Consider the following 21,133-nt stretch of genomic DNA (forward strand, 5'->3'; position numbering starts at 1 on the left):
TCACGGCACCACTGTAAACTGTGTGGTTCAGTCCATGCTTTCTGTTCTGCCCAAGACTCAAACATGAGACGAGTGTACTAGTTACCGGGCTAAAAGCCCGGGCTATATGCCAGATAGCCAGCACTGCTCTTGATGTTGTCAGGGAGTGAGGTTTACTAACGTATACAAACCTCTGTTACATTCACCCCCTGAACCTCACCCTTCATCCGTGTTTCGGCACCACTGTAGGTTGGTCCCGTCCCTGCTTTGTCCGTTCCGCACGGGACTCAAACCTGTACACATGGCCCAGACACACTGTCTGACCACTGTTACACTCGCCCTCTTAAACCTCACCCTTCATCCGTGTTTCGGCACCACTGCAGGTGGTCCTGTCCTTGCTTTGTCCGTTCCGCACGGGACTCAAACCTGTACACATGTCCCAGACACACTGTCTGACCACTGTTACACTCGCCCTCTTAAACCTCACCCTTCATCCGTGTTTCGGCACCACTGCAGGTTGGTCCCGTCCCTGCTTTGTCTGTTCCGCACGGGACTCAAACCTGTACACATGGCCCAGACACACTGTCTGACCACTGTTACACTCGCCCTCTTAAACCTCACCCTTCATCCGTGTTTCGGCACCACTGCAGGTGGTCCTGTCCTTGCTTTGTCCGTTCCGCACGGGACTCAAACCTGTACACATGGCCCAGACACACTGTCTGACCACTGTTACACTCGCCCTCTTAAACCTCACCCTTCATCCGTGTTTCGGCACCACTGCAGGTTGGTCCCGTCCCTGCTTTGTCCGTTCCGCACGGGACTCAAACCTGTACACATGGCCCAGACACACTGTCTGACCACTGTTACACTCGCCCTCTTAAACCTCACCCTTCATCCGTGTTTCGGCACCACTACAGGTGGTCCTGTCCTTGCTTTGTCCGTTCCGCACGGGACTCAAACCTGTACACATGGCCCAGACACACTGTCTGACCACTGTTACACTCGCCCTCTTAAACCTCACCCTTCATCCGTGTTTCGGCACCACTGCAGGTTGGTCCCGTCCCTGCTTTGTTCGTTCCGCACGGGACTCAAACCTGTACACATGGCCCAGACACACTGTCTGACCACTGTTACACTCGCCCTCTTAAACCTCACCCTTCATCCGTGTTTCGGCACCACTGCAGGTGGTCCTGTCCTTGCTTTGTCCGTTCCGCACGGGACTCAAACCTGTACACATGGCCCGGACACACTGTCTGACCACTGTTACACTCGCCCTCTTAAACCTCACCCTTCATCCGTGTTTCGGCACCACTGCAGGTTGGTCCCGTCCCTGCTTTGTTCGTTCCGCACGGGACTCAAACCTGTACACATGGCCCAGACACACTGTCTGACCACTGTTACACTCGCCCTCTTAAACCTCACCCTTCATCCGTGTTTCGGCACCACTGCAGGTTGGTCCGGTCCCTGCTTTGTCCGTTCCGCACGGGACTCAAACCTGTACACATGGCCCAGACACACTGTCTGACCACTGTTACACTCGCCCTCTTAAACCTCACCCTTCATCCGTGTTTCGGCACCACTGCGGGTTGGTCCCGTCCCTGCTTTGTCCGTTCCGCACGGGACTCGAACCTGCACACATGGCCCAGAGACCGTCTGGCCTCGGTTACATGCACAAATGACGCAAGAGTTGCAAATTCCTCATCTCTGGATGTATGTGATGACTCCAAGCAACGTTCAGCCAAAGTGAGACCCTCCCTGGTTGTGAGGGTGTGACGTCGACTCATCCCGGAGGTTCTGGGTCATGCATCACTGGGTCTACAGTCACTGAATGATGGCCTCGTGCAGAACCCGCATGCAAGCCCAAACACGGAGGGAGGAGGAAAGAAGACAAAAGCCAGCTTGTGACGATCTGACGGAGCAAAGAAACCAAATAGCAGTGAGAAGTTAGTCCGAGGAACACTTCCTCCACCACTGACTACCCTGATGCTGGCACGGCTTCACAGACATGGAAGTGCTGCCAGAAATGCTACACTTGAAAGTCAACGCTGACTCAGACACACACACACACACACACACACACACACACACACACACACACACACACACACACACACACACACTCGCACACACACACGTGTATGTGATTCCTCCACCTGCTGCTAAAACAAACACCGCGTGCAGCAGAGAATTCCTGGACTGCACAAAGCACCTTTTAGAGCCAACTAAAATCAAACCATGGGATTTATGCCATTTTGTTATTTTTCTCTTTATAAACCAGGGGTGTCCAAACTACGGCCCGCGAGACGCCATCAATGTGATAGAGAATCTTACCCACTGATCTTTACTTATGCTCTTATACCATGAATTGATTAACGTGGAAACAAGTGTAAAAACTTATCCAGGTGTTACCATTTAGTGGTCAATTGTACGGAATATGTACTGTACTGTGCAATCTACTAATAAAAGTCTCAATCAATCAATTAACTTTGAATGGATCTAAGTGCACACTCCTCAGCCTTCCCGGTAAGGTCTATTCAGGTGTACTGGAGAGGAGGCTACGCCGGATAGTCGAACCTCGGATTCAGGAGGAACAGTGTGGTTTTCGTCCTTGGAACTGTGGACCAGCTCTATACTCTCGGCAGGGTCCTTGAGGGTGCATGGGAGTTTGCCCAACCAGTCTACATGTGCTTTGTGGACTTGGAGAAGGCATTCGACCGTGTACCCCGGGAAGTCCTGTGGGGAGTGCTCAGAGAGTACGGGGTAACGGACTGTCTTATTGTGGCAGTTCGCTCCCTGTATGATCAGTGTCAGAGCTTGGTCCGCATTGCCGGCAGTAAGTCGGACACGTTTCCAGTGAGGGTTGGACTCCGCCAAGGCTGCCCTTTGTCACCGATTCTGTTCATAACCTTTATGGACAGAATTTCTAGGCGCAGTCAGGGCGTTGAGGGGATCTGGTTTGGTGGCTGCAGGATTAGGTCTCTGCTATTTGCAGATGATGTGGTCCTGATGGCTTCCTCCGGCCAAGATCTTCAGCTCTCACTGGATCGGTTCGCAGCCGAGTGTGAAGCGACTGGGATGGGAATCAGCACCTCCAAGTCCGAGTCCATGGTTCTCTCCTCCCCAACCCGAGTGCCATCTCCGGGTTGGGGAGGAGATCTTGCCCCAAGTGGAGGAGTTCAAGTACCTCGGAGTCTTGTTCACGAGTGGGGGAAGAGTGGATCGTGAGATCGACAGGCGGATCGGTGCGGCGTCTTCAGTAATGCGGACGCTGTATCGATCCGTTGTGGTGAAGAAGGAGCTGAGCCGGAAGGCAAAGCTCTCGATTTACCGGTCGATCTACGTTCCCATCCTCACCTATGGTCATGAGCTTTGGGTCATGACCGAAAGGACAAGATCACGGGTACAAGCGGCCGAAATGAGTTTCCTCCGCCGGGTGGCGGGGCTCTCCCTTAGAGATAGGGTGAGAAGCTCTGTCATTCGGGGGGAGCTCAAAGTAAAGCTGCTGCTCCTCCACATCGAGAGGAGCCAGATGAGGTGGTTCGGGCATCTGGTCAGGATGCCACCTGAACGCCTCCCTAGGAAGGTGTTTCGGGCACGTCCGACCGGTAGGAGGCCACGGGGAAGACCCAGGACACGCTGGGAAGACTATCTCTCCCAGCTGGCCTGGGAACGCCTCGGGATCCCCCGGGAGGAGCTGGACGAAGTGGCTGGGGAGAGGGAAGTCTGGGCTTCCCTGCTTAAGCTGCTGCCCCCGCGACCCGACCTCGGATAAGCGGAAGAAGATGGATGGATGGATCTAAGTGCAACATTTACTTATATGACCCGATGCAAACAACCTTCCTGAGTCATGGTGCAAAAAACATGTCGGTCATTCGGTCAGAGGAGATGACTACCTCTCTTTCAGTGGCGCCTCTTCCAAGAGCGCACACGCAAGGCCCTCCCCACCCCCGGTCTGTTCCTTTCTCTCCTCTGGTGAGCTGCTCATTTGTTGATGTTAACCAGTGTTGGCACTTTACTGTTATTTTCGGCGGTAACTAGTAGTCAAACACGTTATTTCTTATATTCAGTAACTCAGTTACCGTTACTACATGATGCGTTACTGCGTTATTTTACGTTATTTGTTATGTAGTATCGGCTAGAAACTGAGAAGATCTGAGTGTGTTTTATTGGAGCGCTGCGGTGTCGTCCTTCTGATTCGTCCTGTCTCACAAGGAAGAGAAGAGGCGCGCTGTATGTGTGTGTGTGTGTGTGTGTGTGTGTGTGTGTGTGTGTGTGTGTGTGTGTGTATGGGGAGGGGGGGGGGGGGGGGGGCGGTCGTGTCTGTGTTTACTAACAAGACATCATGGCGGAGCTGAGTTTCTTAACATGAAGATATTCTCACTACTTTTCTTTTGTCGAGCACAAAGAAAATGACATTTTGGTTCAATGTAAGTTGTGTCTTGGATCAAAGATCCTATCTACTGCCCAAAACAGCAATTCAAATCTGCTGAAACAGCTACAAAAGCAACATGCTTCAACAAAGCTAGTAAAGGGAGACACAAACTCCGATGCCACTTCACCTCCACTTAAGGATTTTAACGGAGGGACTGCCAGCCAGGACAACATTGATAGAGACATTGCAGCGAATGTGCTAGAAGACATGCAGGCTATTTCTACAGTGGAGTCACCCAATTTCAGGCAGCTAATTAGCATGATAGCGGACGTCAAACGGCAAATGGCACGAAAACATGTTCTAAGTTCCTGGAGACAGTGGACAGTGAGGACATAAACATGGAAAGCAAGCTAAAGAAGACACTCCAAACTCAGCCTCTGCTCATCATTCAGCACTGAAGGTACACCCACTCTGTCAATTCTCTCGTATACTCTTTCATTCTAGACTTCTAGAGTGTTTGATTATCACATCACTCTAAATGTATAGACTATAAAGTTCACAAACATAAAGAGGGATGCTAGTGGGCCACGCCAATCTTTCCTTTTCTCTAAACTAAAACTGGGGAAATGCGTAGTGTTCTGGGCTTCAGTACACAGATTAACAATACATTTTAAAACTACACAGTGCTAAAATAAATAGTTTATTTAAAAAAAAAAGTACAATAAATTGATAACTTTACCTAAAATTACAGTGCTAAAATAAATACATTCTAATTATCTAATAAAAACAAAATAATAAATTAAGTTTCTTAAATATATATATTTTTAATTATGAAAAAAATACAATTAAATAAATATATTCGACAAAAGTGCAACTGAAAATACAGTTCTACCTCTTTAGTTGTAATTTTTGCGCTTAAAAAACTTAATTATGACTGAATACAAAAATAAATACTAAATAAATATACTGAAAATAAAGGGCTCATAAAAACCGATTAACAATACATTTTAAAATTACACAGTGCTAAAATAAATAGTTTATTAAAAAAATGTACAAGTAAATTGATAACTTTAAATAAAATTACAGTGCTAAAATAAATACATTCTAATTATTTAATAAAAACAAAATAATAAATTAAGTTTCTTAAATATATATTTTTTTTATTACGAAAAAAATACAAGTAAATGAATAAATTCGACAAAAGTGCAACTGAAAATACAGCTTCACCTTTTTAGTCGTAATTTTTGCGCTTAAAAAAACTTAATTATGACTGAGTACAAAAATAAATACTAAATAAATATACTGGAAAAAAGGGATTAACAATACATTTTTAAATTACACAGTGCTAAAATAATAAGTTTATTTAAAAAAAAGTACAAGTGAATTGATAACTTTACATAAAATTACAATGCTAAAATAATTTTTTTTTTAATTATTTAATAAAAAATAAATAATACATTAAGTTTCTTAAATATATATTTTTTTAATTACGAAAAAAATACAAGTAAATAAATACATTTGACAAAAGTGCAACTGAAAATACAGCTTCACCTCTTTGGTCGTAATTTTTGCGCTTAAAAAAACTTAATTATGACTGAGTACAAAAATAAATACTAAATAAATATACTGGAAAAAAGGGATTAACAATACATTTTTAAATTACACAGTGCTAAAATAAATAGTTTATTTAAAAAAAAAAGTACATGTAAATTGATAACTTTACATAAAATTACAATGCTAAAATAAAAAAAATTCTAATTATTTAATAAAAAATAAATAATAAATTAAGTTTCTTAAATATATATTTTTTTAATTACGAAAAAAATACAAGTAAATAAATACATTTGACAAAAGTGCAACTGAAAATACAGCTTCACCTCTTTAGTCGTAATTTTTGCGCTTAAAAAAACTTAATTATGACTGAGTACAAAAATAAATACTAAATAAATATACTGGAAAAAAGGGATTAACAATACATTTTTAAATTACACAGTGCTAAAATAAATAGTTTATTTAAAAAAAAAGTACAAGTAAATTGATAACTTTACATAAAATTACAATGCTAAAATAATTTTTTTTTTAATTATTTAATAAAAACTAAATAATAAATTAAGTTTCTTAAATATATATTTTTTTAATTACGGAAAAAATACAAGTAAATAAATACATTTGACAAAAGTGGACTGAAAATACAGCTTCACCTCTTTAGTCGTAATTTTTGCGCTTAAAAAACTTAATTATGAATGAATACAAAAATAAATACTAAATAAATATACTGGAAAAAAGGGATTAACAATACATTTTTAAATCACACAGTGCTAAAATAAGTAGTTTATTTAAAAAAGAAAAATACAAATAAATTGATAACTTTACATAAAATTAAAATGCTAAAATAAAATAAATTCTAATTATTTAATAAAAACTAAATAATAAATGAAGTTTCTTAAATATATATTTTTTTAATTACGAAAAAAATACAAGTAAATGAATACATTTGACAAAAGAGCAACTGAAAATACAGCTTCACCTCTTTAGTCGTAATTTTTGCGCTTAAAAAAACTGAATTATGACTGAGTACAAAAATAAATACTAAATAAATCTACTGGAAAAAAGGGATTAACTATACATTTTTAAATTACACAGTGCTAAAATAAATAGTTTATTTAAAAAAAAAAAAGTACAAGTAAATTGATAACTTGACATAAAATTACAATGCTAAAATAAAAAAAAATTCTAATTATTTAATAAAAACTAAATAATAAATTAAGTTTCTTAAATATATATGTTTTTAATTACGAAAAAAATACAGGTAAATAAATACATTTGACAAAAGTGCAACTGAAAATACAGCTTCACCTCTGTAGTCGTAATGTTTGCGCTTAAAAAAAAACTTAATTATGAATGAATACAAAAATAAATACTAAATAAATATACTGGAAAAAAGGGATTAACAATACATTTTTAAATCACACAGTGCTAAAATAAGTAGTTTATTTAAAAAAGAAAAATACAAATAAATTGATAACTTTACATAAAATTAAAATGCTAAAATAAAATAAATTCTAATTATTTAATAAAAACTAAATAATAAATGAAGTTTCTTAAATATATATTTTTTTAATTACGAAAAAAATACAAGTAAATGAATACATTTGACAAAAGAGCAACTGAAAATACAGCTTCACCTCTTTAGTCGTAATTTTTGCGCTTAAAAAAACTGAATTATGACTGAGTACAAAAATAAATACTAAATAAATCTACTGGAAAAAAGGGATTAACTATACATTTTTAAATTACACAGTGCTAAAATAAATAGTTTATTTAAAAAAAAAAAAGTACAAGTAAATTGATAACTTGACATAAAATTACAATGCTAAAATAAAAAAAAATTCTAATTATTTAATAAAAACTAAATAATAAATTAAGTTTCTTAAATATATATGTTTTTAATTACGAAAAAAATACAGGTAAATAAATACATTTGACAAAAGTGCAACTGAAAATACAGCTTCACCTCTGTAGTCGTAATGTTTGCGCTTAAAAAAAAACTTAATTATGACTGAGTACAAAAATAAATACTAAATAAATATACTGGAAAAAAGGGATTAACAATACATTTTAAAATTACACAGTGCTAAAATAAATAGTTAATTTGAAAAAAAAAAAGTACAAGTAAATTGATAACTTTACATAAAATTACAATGCTAAAATAAAAACAATTCTAATTATTTAATAAAAACAAAATAATAAATTAAGTTTCTTAAATACATATTTTTTTAATTACGAAAAAAATACAAGTAAATAAATACATTTGACAAAAGTGCAACTGAAAATGCAGCTTCACCTCTTTAGTCGTAATTTTTGGGCTTAAAAAAAACTTCTTTAGGACTTCAGCTCCAGACTTCTTCTGTTTGTTTGACTTTGTCATTACTGCCACAAGTGGTGGAAAAGTGTATTACAACTGAGTACGGACCACAGCTGGAAAAAGAGGCACTCGTGAATAATAAAATAATAGTTCATGTGACAAAACAATTGTGATTTGAGTTATTTTACGACATATTTCTGAACTATTTACAGATCTGTCAGGTGTCCCATAAACTGTATTGATTCATCATATTTATTCCACATCCAAAAGTGATTAATTAGTATTTTTTAGGAAGTGGCGTCAGAATGTAGCCACGGGACAGCCCTGCTGCGATTGAAATGCAAATAATAAATAAATAAATTCGACAAAAGTGCAACTGAAAATACAGCTTCACCTCTTTAGTTGTAATTTTTGCGCTTAAAAAACTTAATTATGACTGAATACAAAAATAAATACTAAATAAATATACTGAAAATAAAGGGCTCATAAAAACCGATTAACAATACATTTTAAAATTACACAGTGCTAAAATAAATAGTTTATTAAAAAAATGTACAAGTAAATTGATAACTTTAAATAAAATTACAGTGCTAAAATAAATACATTCTAACTATTTAATAAAAACAAAATAATAAATTAAGTTTCTTAAATATATATTTTTTTAATTACGAAAAAAAATACAAGTAAATTAATAAATTTGACAAAAGTGCAACTGAAAATACAGCTTCACCTCTTTGGTCGTAATTTTTGCGCTTAAAAAAACTTAATTATGACTGAGTACAAAAATAAATACTAAATAAATATACTGGAAAAAAGGGATTAACAATACATTTTAAAATTACACAGTGCTAAAATAAATAGTTTATTAAAAAAATGTACAAGTAAATTGATAACTTTAAATAAAATTACAGTGCTAAAACAAATACATTCTAATTATTTAATAAAAACAAAATAATAAATTAAGTTTCTTAAATACATGTTTTTTTAATTACGAAAAAAATACAAGTAAATAAATACATTTGACAAAAGTGCAACTGAAAATACAGCTTCACCTCTTTAGTCGTAATTTTTGCGTTTAAAAAAACTTAATTATGACTGAGTAAAAAAATAAACACTAAATAAATATACTGGAAAAAAGGGATTAACAATACATTTTAAAATTACACAGTGCTAAAATAATTTTTTTTTTTTTTTTTTAAAGTACAAGTAAATTGATAACTTTACATAAAATTACAATGCTAAAATAAAAAAAATTCTAATTATTTAATAAAAACTAAATAATAAATTAAGTTTCTTAAATACATATTTTTTTAATTACGAAAAAAATACAAGTAAATAAATACACTTGACAAAAGTGCAACTTACAAAATACAGCTTCACCTCTTTAGTCGTAATTTTTGCGCTTAAAAAAACTTAATTTTGACTGAGTACAAAAATAAATACTAAATAAAAATACTGGAAAAAAGGGATTAACAATACATTTTTAATTTACACAGTGCTAAAATAAATAGTTTATTTAAAAAAAAAAAAAGTACAAGTAAATTGATCACTTTACATAAAATTATAATGCTAAAATAAAAAAAATCTAATTATTTAATAAAAACTAAATAATAAATTAAGTTTCTTAAATATATATTTTTTTAATTATGAAAAAAATACAAGTAAATAAATACATTTGACAAAAGTTCAACTGAAAATACAGCTTCACCTCTTTGGTCGTAATTTTTGCGCTTAAAAAAATTTAATTATGACTGAGTACAAAAATAAAACTAAATAAATATACTGGAAAAAAAGGGATTAACAATACATTTTTAAATTACACAGTGCTAAAATAAATTATTTATTTAAAAAAAAAAAATACAAGTAAATTGATAACTTTACATAAAATTACAATGCTAAAATAAAAAAAATTCTAATTATTTAATAAAAACTAAATAATAAATTAAGTTTCTTAAATACATATTTTTTTAATTACGAAAAAAATACAAGTAAATAAATACACTTGACAAAAGTGCAACTTACAAAATACAGCTTCACCTCTTTAGTCGTAATTTTTGCGCTTAAAAAAACTTAATTTTGACTGAGTACAAAAATAAATACTAAATAAAAATACTGGAAAAAAGGGATTAACAATACATTTTTAATTTACACAGTGCTAAAATAAATAGTTTATTTAAAAAAAAAAAGTACAAGTAAATTGATCACTTTACATAAAATTATATTGCTAAAATAAAAAAAATCTAATTATTTAATAAAAACTAAATAATAAATTAAGTTTCTTAAATATATATTTTTTTAATTATGAAAAAAATACAAGTAAATAAATACATTTGACAAAAGTTCAACTGAAAATACAGCTTCACCTCTTTGGTCGTAATTTTTGCGCTTAAAAAAACTTAATTATGACTGAGTACAAAAATAAAACTAAATAAATATACTGGAAAAAAAGGGATTAACAATACATTTTTAAATTACACAGTGCTAAAATAAATAATTTATTTAAAAAAAAAAAAATACAAGTAAATTGATAACTTTACATAAAATTACAATGCTAAAATAAAAAAAATTATAATAATTTAATAAAAACTAAATAATAAATTAAGTTTCTTAAATATATATTTTTTTAATTACGAAAAAAATACAAGTAAATAAATACATTTGACAAAAGTGCAACTGAAAATACAGCTTCACCTCTTTAGTCGTAATTTTTGCGTTTAAAAAAACTTAATTATGACTGAGTAAAAAAATAAAACTAAATAAATATACTGGAAAAAAGGGATTAACAATACATTTTTAAATTACACAGTGCTAAAATAAATAAAAACATCTTTTTTTTAAAGTACAAGTAAATTGATAACTTTACATAAAATTACAATGCTAAAATAAAAAAAAAATCTAATTATTTAATAAAAATAAATAATAAATTAAGTTTCTTAAATATATATTTTTTTAATTACGAAAAAAATACAAGTAAATAAATACACTTGACAAAAGTGCAACTTAAAAAATACAGCTTCACCTCTTTAGTCGTAATTTTTGCGCTTAAAAAAACTTAATTTTGACTGAGTAAAAAAATAAAACTAAATAAATATACTGGAAAAAAGGGATTAACAATACATTTTTAAATTACACAGTGCTAAAATAAATAAAAACATTTTTTTTTTAAAGTACAAGTAAATTGATAACTTTACATAAAATTACAATGCTAAAATAAAAAAAAAATCTAATTATTTAATAAAAATAAATAATAAATTAAGTTTCTTAAATACATATTTTTTTAATTACGAAAAAAATACAAGTAAATAAATACATTTGACAAAAGTGCAACTGAAAATGCAGCTTCACCTCTTTAGTCGTAATTTTTGCGTTTAAAAAAACTTAACTATGACTGAGTACAAAAATAAATACTAAATAAATATACTGGAAAAAAGGGATTAACAATACATTTTTAAATCACACAGTGCTAAAATAAATAGTTTATTTAAAAAAAAAAATACAAGTAAATTGATAACTTTACATAAAATTACAATGCTAAAATAATTTTTTTTTATTATTTAATAAAAACTAAATAATAAATTAAGTTTCTTAAATACATATTTTTTTAATTACGAAAAAAATACAAGTAAATAAATACACTTGACAAAAGTGCAACTGAAAATACAGCTTCACCTCTTTGGTCGTAATTTCTGCGCTTAAAAAAAACTTCTTTAAGACTTCAGCTCCAGACTTCTTCTGTTTCTTTGATTTTGTCATTACTGCCACAAGTGGTGGAAAAGTGTATTACAACTGAGTACGGACCACAGCTGGAAAAAGAGGCACTCGTGAATAATCAAATAATAGTTCACGTGACAAAACAATTGTGATTTGAGTTATTTTACGACATATTTCTGAACTATTTACAGATCTGTCAGGTGTCCCATAAACTGCATTGATTCGTCATATTTATTCCACATCCAAAAGTGATTAATTAGTATTTTTTAGGAAGTGGCGTCAGAATGCTGCGATTGAAATGCAAAGACTCACGGTGTCGACCCCCGCCAGTAACATCTCCGTGGCGTTGGCGTAGATTTCCTCCATGCTCATCTCCCGGGTGACGAGCATGTGAGTGAGCAGGCCTCCCCTCACTTCCTCCCCGCGCTCCAGCTGCCCCTTGATCTCAGCCAGCCTCTCCTCGATGTGAAGGACGCCTGGGGAGTGGAGAAGGTGTGGGGGTGTGAAGTGGAAGTCAAGGCGCAAAGACCAGCTTACGTAACAGACGGACCTCACACTCCCAACGTCTCTTTGTAAGACCATTTGCAAGTAAGTCCCAAGCAGCCGCAATTTTAGACATGTAGCAGTATTGTTAAGTGACAAACAAGAGATACAAACAAAATAAAACAATCACTTACTGTACAATGTCTGCTCTCACTGGGATAAAGACTGGTGGGATGTTTATATCTTCCCCTTTACATCAACAATTCATCATAATCCTCACAAACGGTTAAAAAAATATTTTTTGGGGGTCTTTCTGGCCATATCCGGGTCTAAATTGGCTGTCAAAGTTGACCAACTTGTGGGTTTATGTCCACAACCTTCTACTATCCAGGTGAGAGACGTCATTTATCATCTCGAGTTAACTTTCACCGACTCCGAGCTGACGCAGCAGCTCAATATGTCAATACAGCAGCATAAGCTAGTTAGCACTAAAAGTAGTTCCTCTGCGTTAGCACTTATACTAACAAAATCACTAATACTTGGTAATAAAATGGAGTATTGTTGTTGCTTTTTGGATGTTTTTAGAGGGCTTTATGTGCGGAAAAAGTGTACTCTCATTATTTGCATTGTTAGCCACCTCTTACTTGCTGTATTTTACGACTTAGACATAAAAATTGTTTGTCTGCGTTAGCACTTATAATAATAAAATGGCTAATATTTGTCAATATTCAGCGGACGAGATGTAAACGAAGTATTGTCGGCGCTTTTTGGATGTCTTTAGATGGCTTTATGTGCAAAAAATTTACTCTCATTATTTGCATTGTTAGCCACCTCTTATTTGCCGTATTTTACGACTTAGACATAAAAATAGTTTGTCTGGGTTAGCACTTATAATAACAAAATTGCTAATACTTGTTCATATTCAGGTGACGAGATGTAAATATCGTATTGTCGTTGCTTTTTGGATGTTTTTAGAGGGCTTTATGTGCGAAAAAGCGTACTCTCATTATTTGCATTGTTAGCCACCTCTTACTTGCCATATTTTACGACTTAGACATAAAAATTGTTTGTCTGCGTTAGCACTTATAATAACAAAATTGCTAATACTTGTTCATATTCAGGTGACGAGATGTAAATATCGTATTGTCGTTGCTTTTTGGATGTTTTTAGAGGGCTTTATGTGCGAAAAAGCGTACTCTCATTATTTGCATTGTTAGCCACCTCTTACTTGCCGTATTTTACGACTTAGACATAAAAATAGTTTGTCTGCGTTAGCACTTATAATAATAAAATCGCTAATATTTGTCAATATTCAGCGGACGAGATGTAAACGAAGTATTGTCGGCGCTTTTTGGATGTTTTTAGAGGGCTTTATGTGCAAAAAATGTACTCTCATTATTTGCATTGTTAGCCACCTCTTACTTGTCGTATTTTACGACTTAGACATAAAAATAGTTTGTCTGCGTTAGCACTTATAATAACAAAAGTGCTAATACTTGTTCATATTCAGGTGACGAGATGTAAATATCGTATTGTTGTTGCTTTTTGGATGTTTTTAGAGGGCTTAATGTGCAAAAAATGTACTCTCATTATTTGCATTGTTAGCCACCTCTTACTTGCCGTATTTTACGACTTAGACATAAAAATAGTTTGTCTGCGTTAGCACTTATAATAACAAAATCGCTAATACTTGTTCATATTCAGGTGACGAGATGTAAATATCGTATTGTTGTTGCTTTTTGGATGTTTTTAGAGGGCTTTATGTGCGAAAAAGCGTACTCTCATTATTTGCATTGTTAGCCACCTCTTACTTGCCATATTTTACGACTTAGACATAAAAATAGTTTGTCTGCGTTAGCACTTATAATAACAAAATTGCTAATACTTGGTAATATCCAGGTGACGAGATGTAAACGGAGTATTGTTGTTGCTTTTGGATATTTATAAAGGGTTTTACTTCTGGAGGGATGTAATAGATTACTCCCATTAGCTGCATTGTTAGCTGCCTTTTGCTAATGTTTAGTAACGATTTAGAATGCATGAAAAAAAAGAAAGACCCACCGCTGAGTTTTTAGATGCTTTTTAGAGCGCTTTGCAGACATAGTAGATGAATGCTAATTGCCTGCATTGTTAGCTGCCTCTAACACATACTTGCCAACCTTCCCGAATTTTCCGGGAGACTCCCGAAATTCAGCGCCTCTCCTGAAAACCTCCCGGGACAAATATTCTCCCGAAAATCTCCCGATTTTCAGCCGTAGCTGGAAGCCACGCCCCCTCCAGCTCCATGCGGACGGGAGGACAACAGGGTGACAAGAATTAAATCATCCAGACTAGATATACATTGTATTATTATGTTTATCTTACCTAAAAATAAATATATTTATTAATTAAAAAAAAAAAAAAAACTAAATGCATTTTTACTATATTTTGCTAAAACATCAAAATTAATTGTATTTTTATTTGTATTTTTTCCTGACTCCTTATTACATCCAGCCATAGAATTATACATTACAATAAACATATTTGAAATCATTAATTTTAAATTATCATCATAATTAATTTAAAATGACCATATTTAATTATTAAAATTATTGCTTGTTTATCAACAACTTTAGCATTTTATTCATTACATTTTGAAACTCTCAGAAGCCAAGTTATGTTATATTCCTTAAGATTTATTTATGCAAGTTTGAAGTATCAATTATCTAAACACAGTTTTGTTTGCATATTTTCAGGATGTAGATATCTATGTCTATATATATATATACCGTATTTTCCGCACTATAAGGCGCACCTAAAAACCACAAATTTTCTCAAAAGCTGACAGTGCGGCTTATAACCCGGTGCGCTTTATATATGGATTAATATTAAGATTCATTTTCATAAAGTTTCGGTCTCGCAACTACGGTAAACAGCCGCCATCTTTTTTCCCCGTAGAAGAGGAAGTGCTTCTTCTTCTACGCAAGCAACCGCCAAGGTAAGCACCCGCCCCCATAGAAGAGGATGTGCTTCTTCTTCTACTGTAAGCAACCACCCACCCGCGTAGAAGAAGAAGAAGCGCGCGGATATTACGTTTCATTTCCTTTGTGTGTTTACATCTGTAAAGACCACAAAATGGCGCCTACAAAGCGACAAGGATCCGGTTCATGAAAAGACGCAATCTCTCCATCCGCACACGGATTACTATTTCACAGCAACTGCCTAAAGACTTTCAAGAAAAGCTGGCTACTTTCCGTGCATATTATAAAAACAAGATAGCTGAAAAAAAGATCCGGCCAGAGAACATTATCAACATGGACGAGGTTCCACTGACTTTTGATATTCCTGTGAACCGCACTGTGGATACAACGGGAGCACGTACGGTGAATATTCGCACCACAGGGAATGAGAAGTCATCCTTCACTGTGGTTCTAGCTTGCCATGCTAATGGCCAGAAACTTCCACCCATGGTGATATTCAAAAGGAAGACCTTGCCAAAAGAGACCTTTCCAGCCGGCGTCATCATAAAAGCTAACTCGAAGGGATGGATGGATGAAGAAAAGATGAGCGAGTGGTTAAGGGAAGTTTACGCGAAGAGGCCGGGTGGCTTTTTTCACGCAGCTCCGTCCATGTTGATATACGACTCCATGCGCGCCCACATCACGCTGGTTTTTAATATATTATTAAAGTTTGACTGACCTATCTGACTGTTTTTTTGACATTCCTTTAGCGCAGTTAGATGCGGCTTATAACACGGGGCGGCTTATAGGTGGACAAAGTTTTGAAATATGCCGTTCATTGAAGGCGCGGCTTATAACCCAGGGCGCCTTATGGTGCGGAAAATACGGTATATATATATATATATATATATGTATGAAATACTTGACTTGGTGAATTCTAGCTGTCAATATACTCCTCCCCTCTTAACCACGCCCCCAACCCCCAACCTCCCGAAATCGGAGGTCTCAAGGTTGGCAAGTATGCTCTAACAAGCAGATGTTCACTATTTAGAGCTGTGTTTTTCAACCTTTTTTCGAGCCAAGGCACATTTTTTGCGTTGACAAAATCCGCCACCAGCAGAAATCATTAAAAAACAAAACTCAGTTGACAGTAAAAAGTCGTTGTCGCAATTGTTGGATATGACTTTAAAGCATGACCAAGCATGCATCAATAAAGCTTTTGTCTCAAAGTAGGTGTACTGTCACCAACTGTTACATCACACCCTGACTTATTTGGACTTTTTTTGCTGTTTTCCTGTGTGTAGTGTTTTACTTCTTGTCTTGCACTCCTATTTTGGTGGCTTTTTCTCTTTTTTTTTGGTATTTTCCTGTAGCAGTTTCATGTCTTCCTTTGAGCGATATTTCCCGCATCTACTTGGTTTTAGCAGTCAAGAATATTTCAGTTGTTTTTATCCTTCTTTTGTGGGGACATTGTTGATTGTCATGTCATGTTCGGATGTACTTTGTGGACGCCGTCTTTGCTCCACAGTAAGTCTTTGCTGTCGTCCAGCATTCTGTTTTTGTTTACTTTGTAGCCAGTTCAAGGTCAAGGTCAAGGTTCAACTTTATTGTCCCCGCGGGGAAATTTGTCTTGGGCACAGTGCATCATTGCTTTCTTAACATACCCAAAAACAACAGAACAAAAACACAAGCACAGACACAACCACAACCATACAACTAACATTTAAACATCAGAACATGGAGCTTGATAGACATAGGTGGCACTTTGATGTAGGCATAAAATCTACAGTATGGAGATAAAGATAAAGTACCGTATTTTCCGCACCATAAGCCGCCCTGGGTTATAAGCCGCGCCTTCAATGAACGGCATATTTCAAAACTTTGTCCACCTATAAGCCGCCCCGTGTTGTAAGCCGCATCTAACTGCGCTAAAGGAATGTCAAAAAAACAGTCAGATAGGTCAGTCAAACTTTAATAATATATTAAAAACCAGCGTGATGTGGGCGCGCATGGAGTCGTATATCAACATGGACGGAGCTGCGTGAAAAAAGCCACCCGGCCTCTTCGCGTAAACTTACCTTAACCACTCGCTCATCTTTTCTTCATCCATCCCTTCGAGTTAGCTTTTATGATGACGCCGGCTGGAAAGGTCTCTTTTGGCAAGGTCTTCCTTTTGAATATCACCATGGGTGGAAGTTTCTGGCCATTAGCATGGCAAGCTAGAACCACAGTGAAGGATGACTTCTCATTCCCTGTGGTGCGAATATTCACCGTACGTGCTCCCGTTGTATCCACAGTGCGGTTCACAGGAATATCAAAAGTCAGTGGAACCTCGTCCATGTTGATAATGTTCTCTGGCCGGATCTTTTTTTCAGCTATCTTGTTTTTACAATATGCACGGAAAGTAGCCAGCTTTTCTTGAAAGTCTTTAGGCAGTTGCTGTGAAATAGTAGTCCGTGTGCGGATGGAGAGATTGCGTCTTTTCATGAACCAGAAACCTGTCGCTTAGTAGGAGCCATTTTGTGGTCTTTACAGATGTAAACACACAAAGGAAATGAAACGTAATATCCGCGTGCTTTTTCTTCTTCTACGCGGGCGGGTGGTTGCTTACAGTAGAAGAAGAAGCGCTTCCTGTTCTATGAGGGCGGGTGCTTACCTTGGCGGTTGCTTGCGTAGAAGAAGAAGCACTTCCTCTTCTACGGGGAAAAAAGATGGCGGCTGTTTACTGTAGTTGCGAGACCGAAACTTTATGAAAATGAATCTTAATATTAATCCATATATAAAGCGCACCGGGTTAAAAGCCGCACTGTCAGCTTTTGAGTAAATTTGTGGTTTTTAGGTGCGGCTAATAGTGCGGAAAATACGGTACCAATGTGCATTGCACTAGAGCTCATGGATAAAGTGCTGTGTGCTAAAGTGCTTAGTTCTAAAGTGCTATGTGCTAAAGTGCTATGTGCTAAAAAAAAGTGCTAACCTATGTATTAAAATTCTATTGCACATTGTTGGTCAGCTTAATGGAGGCTGGAACAAATGATAATTTAAGGCGGTTAGATTTGCATAGTGGGACCCGGAGTCTTCTCCCTGATGGCAGGGTTCCATATTCAGGAAAGAGTGGGTGTTGTGAGTTGGAAATAATTTTCTTAGCTTTTTTCCTAACTGCCTGCTCATAGATGCTCTGTATAGGCTCATATTCTTTCCTCCCTACGATTTTCATTTCATCAGTTTTAGTTTCATTCTGCATAGCCTTCCCTAAGCTTCAATGCCTTTTCTTAGGGGCACTCACCTTTTGTTTATTTTTGGTTTAAGCATTAGACACCTTTTTACCTGCACACAGCCTCCCGCTGTTTCCGACATCTACAAAGCAATTAGCTACCTGCTGCCACCTACTGATATGGAAGAGTATTACACGGTTACTCTGCCGAGCTCTAGACAGCACCGACACTCAACAACAACACATCATTTGCAGACTATAATTACTGCTTTGCAAGAAATATCTTTAACCCAAATAGGTGAAATTAGATAATCTCCCAAGGCACACCAGACTGTATCTCATTTAGAAGACAAAGAAAAGAAAAGATATGTGTTCTTGTCTCAAAAAAAAACCCTGCAAAGGAGCCAACTGAAGGCGTTCCCGGGCGACCACTCACTGAATTTGAAGAGGCCGTCCCAGGAGAAGCAGAACTCCTCCCAAGGTTTGGGGATGATGGGCCGCAGCCACTTGGGGATGGCTCCGGCGTACATGGTGGTCTTGAAGGACCTGAACATGAGGTGCAGTGCGTCGATGTAGTTCTGAGTTTCCCGGGGAATCTGGTTCTGCAGACAGCCGAGGCGACACTCGTACAAAATGGCTGCAATGCCTGTGAAGACAGAAAAAACACAAACGATAATAACGTGGTGAAAACATGCCACACTTGTTACCGTACCGGCGTAAAAATTAAGTATTGGCTGCAATATGGACATGGCAGAGGTGTGGACTCGAGTCACATGACTTGGACTCGAGTCAGACTCGAGTCATGAATTTGATGACTTTAGACTCGACTTGACAAAATGTAAAAAGACTTGCAACTCGACTTAGACTTTAACATCAATGACTTGTGACTTCACTTGGACTTGAGCCTTTTGAATTGACATGACTTGACACGACTTGCTACTTTCCCCAAAAACCCAAAGATGAAAAAGTTATTCGGGAGCGCTCCGTATTTTTCATCGTGTACTTGTCTATCAGCGTTGCGTGTGTCAGCTGGTGTGCTCTCAGTACAACAGCCAATCAAATTACATCTACTTTGTTTTCATCACACAGCATTCATCCAATCAAATTGCAGGACAACCAACGAAGAAGACATGTCCAAACCACACGCCAGTGAACAAAAAACGATACCTAAAATAATTTCGTTTGGGTATAAAAATTACGAGGTGGTCAACACAAAACGGTTTGCAGTATGCAACACATGCGGTTCGAAAATGACTGATGGAGAGGCAACAACTTCCAACTTCGTCCGGCATTTGAAGTTGCACAAAGAACGGTAAGTTTTGAATGTAAGATAACGTTTATTGGCTAAGTAACGTGACTTTTATTTGCTGTGTAGTTAAATCAGTGAGGCTGTAAACTCACTGCTAACGTTATAACGTTATTGCAAACACGGGAATCTGTTGCAGTTCACTACCTTATTCATACTTTTTGTTCAGTGATTTTTTTTCAAGCAGGGTTACGTTAGTCAATATATCACACGTAACGTTAGACGGCGGTCAGCAGCACCGCGTATTTTAGCCACCTAAAAAAAGACAAAAATAGTAAAATAAAGGTCAGTTAAAATGTATACTATATTATGAATATATGTACCGTTTTAGCTAGCTTTCTGACATACTGTTGGTTGTTTACCTCAGTGGTCCCCAACCACCGGGCCGCGGCCCGGTACTGGTCCGTGGATCGATTGGTATCGGGCCGCACAAGAAATAATTTTTTTTTCTTTCTTTTTTTAATTAAATCAACATAAAAAACACAAGATACACTTACAAGTAGTGCACCAACCCAAAACAACTCTCTCCCCTCTTTTGTTCTGGGCATTGAACATGAAGACTCTTCCTTCACTGTTCCGAGTGGCCATGAGAGTCTTGGCAGTGCCTGCCTCCAGTGCTCCAGTGGAGCGAGTTTTCAGCCATGGTGGCATCATACTACGCCCCCATCGTGCACAAATGACTGACAGACTCTTGGCTAATTTGGTCTTTTGCAAATGCAATGCAGCATAGGGCCCTGACATATAAAAAGTACAACTTTTTTGTTATGTTCACGTATATGTCATGTTTTGTCAATGTTAACACTTTTGTACAAATAAGTACATTTGCACTTTATTTTTCAATGTGTTTGTTCTGTAAAGGAATGAGTTAATGTTTAAAATGACTGGTTAATAGTGCTACTATAAAGTGCAATGTCAGCACAATTTTCTTTCCTGCAATTTAAAATGCACTTGTTTTAATAAATAAATACAGCGTTTGAAAAGCATACACAATCTGTGTTAATATATTAGTCTGTGGTTAAAAGGACTTGAAAGGACTCGAAACTCAAAATGCAGGACTTAGGACTTGACTTGAGACTTTCCAGTCTTGACTTTGGACTTGACTCGGGGCTTGCCTGTCTTGACTCGGGACTTGACTCGGACTTGAGGGCAAAGACTTGAGACTTACTTGTGACTTGCAAAACAATGACTTGGTCCCACCTCTGGGACATGGATGCATTAATTATAATAAAATAGACTAATACAAAGGCTAGAATATTCCTATAAAGAC

General features: G+C 36.2%; 1 protein-coding gene across 1 annotated transcript in view; it reads right to left on the reverse strand.

The window, feature by feature from the left end:
* The window catches only part of cyp27c1 (cytochrome P450, family 27, subfamily C, polypeptide 1), a 78,856-nt gene that overhangs the window by 30,724 nt on the left and 26,999 nt on the right, over positions 1-21,133 (reverse strand). Inside the window, exons 4-5 of the mRNA XM_061974689.2 lie at positions 18,997-19,206; positions 12,240-12,403 (exon numbers count right to left, since the gene is read on the reverse strand). Coding sequence (XP_061830673.2) covers positions 12,240-12,403; positions 18,997-19,206 — 374 coding nt within the window. The remainder of the gene's footprint in view (positions 1-12,239; positions 12,404-18,996; positions 19,207-21,133) is intronic.

Source organism: Nerophis lumbriciformis, linkage group LG15 (genome assembly GCF_033978685.3).
Source record: "Nerophis lumbriciformis linkage group LG15, RoL_Nlum_v2.1, whole genome shotgun sequence".
NCBI lineage: Eukaryota > Metazoa > Chordata > Actinopteri > Syngnathiformes > Syngnathidae > Nerophis > Nerophis lumbriciformis.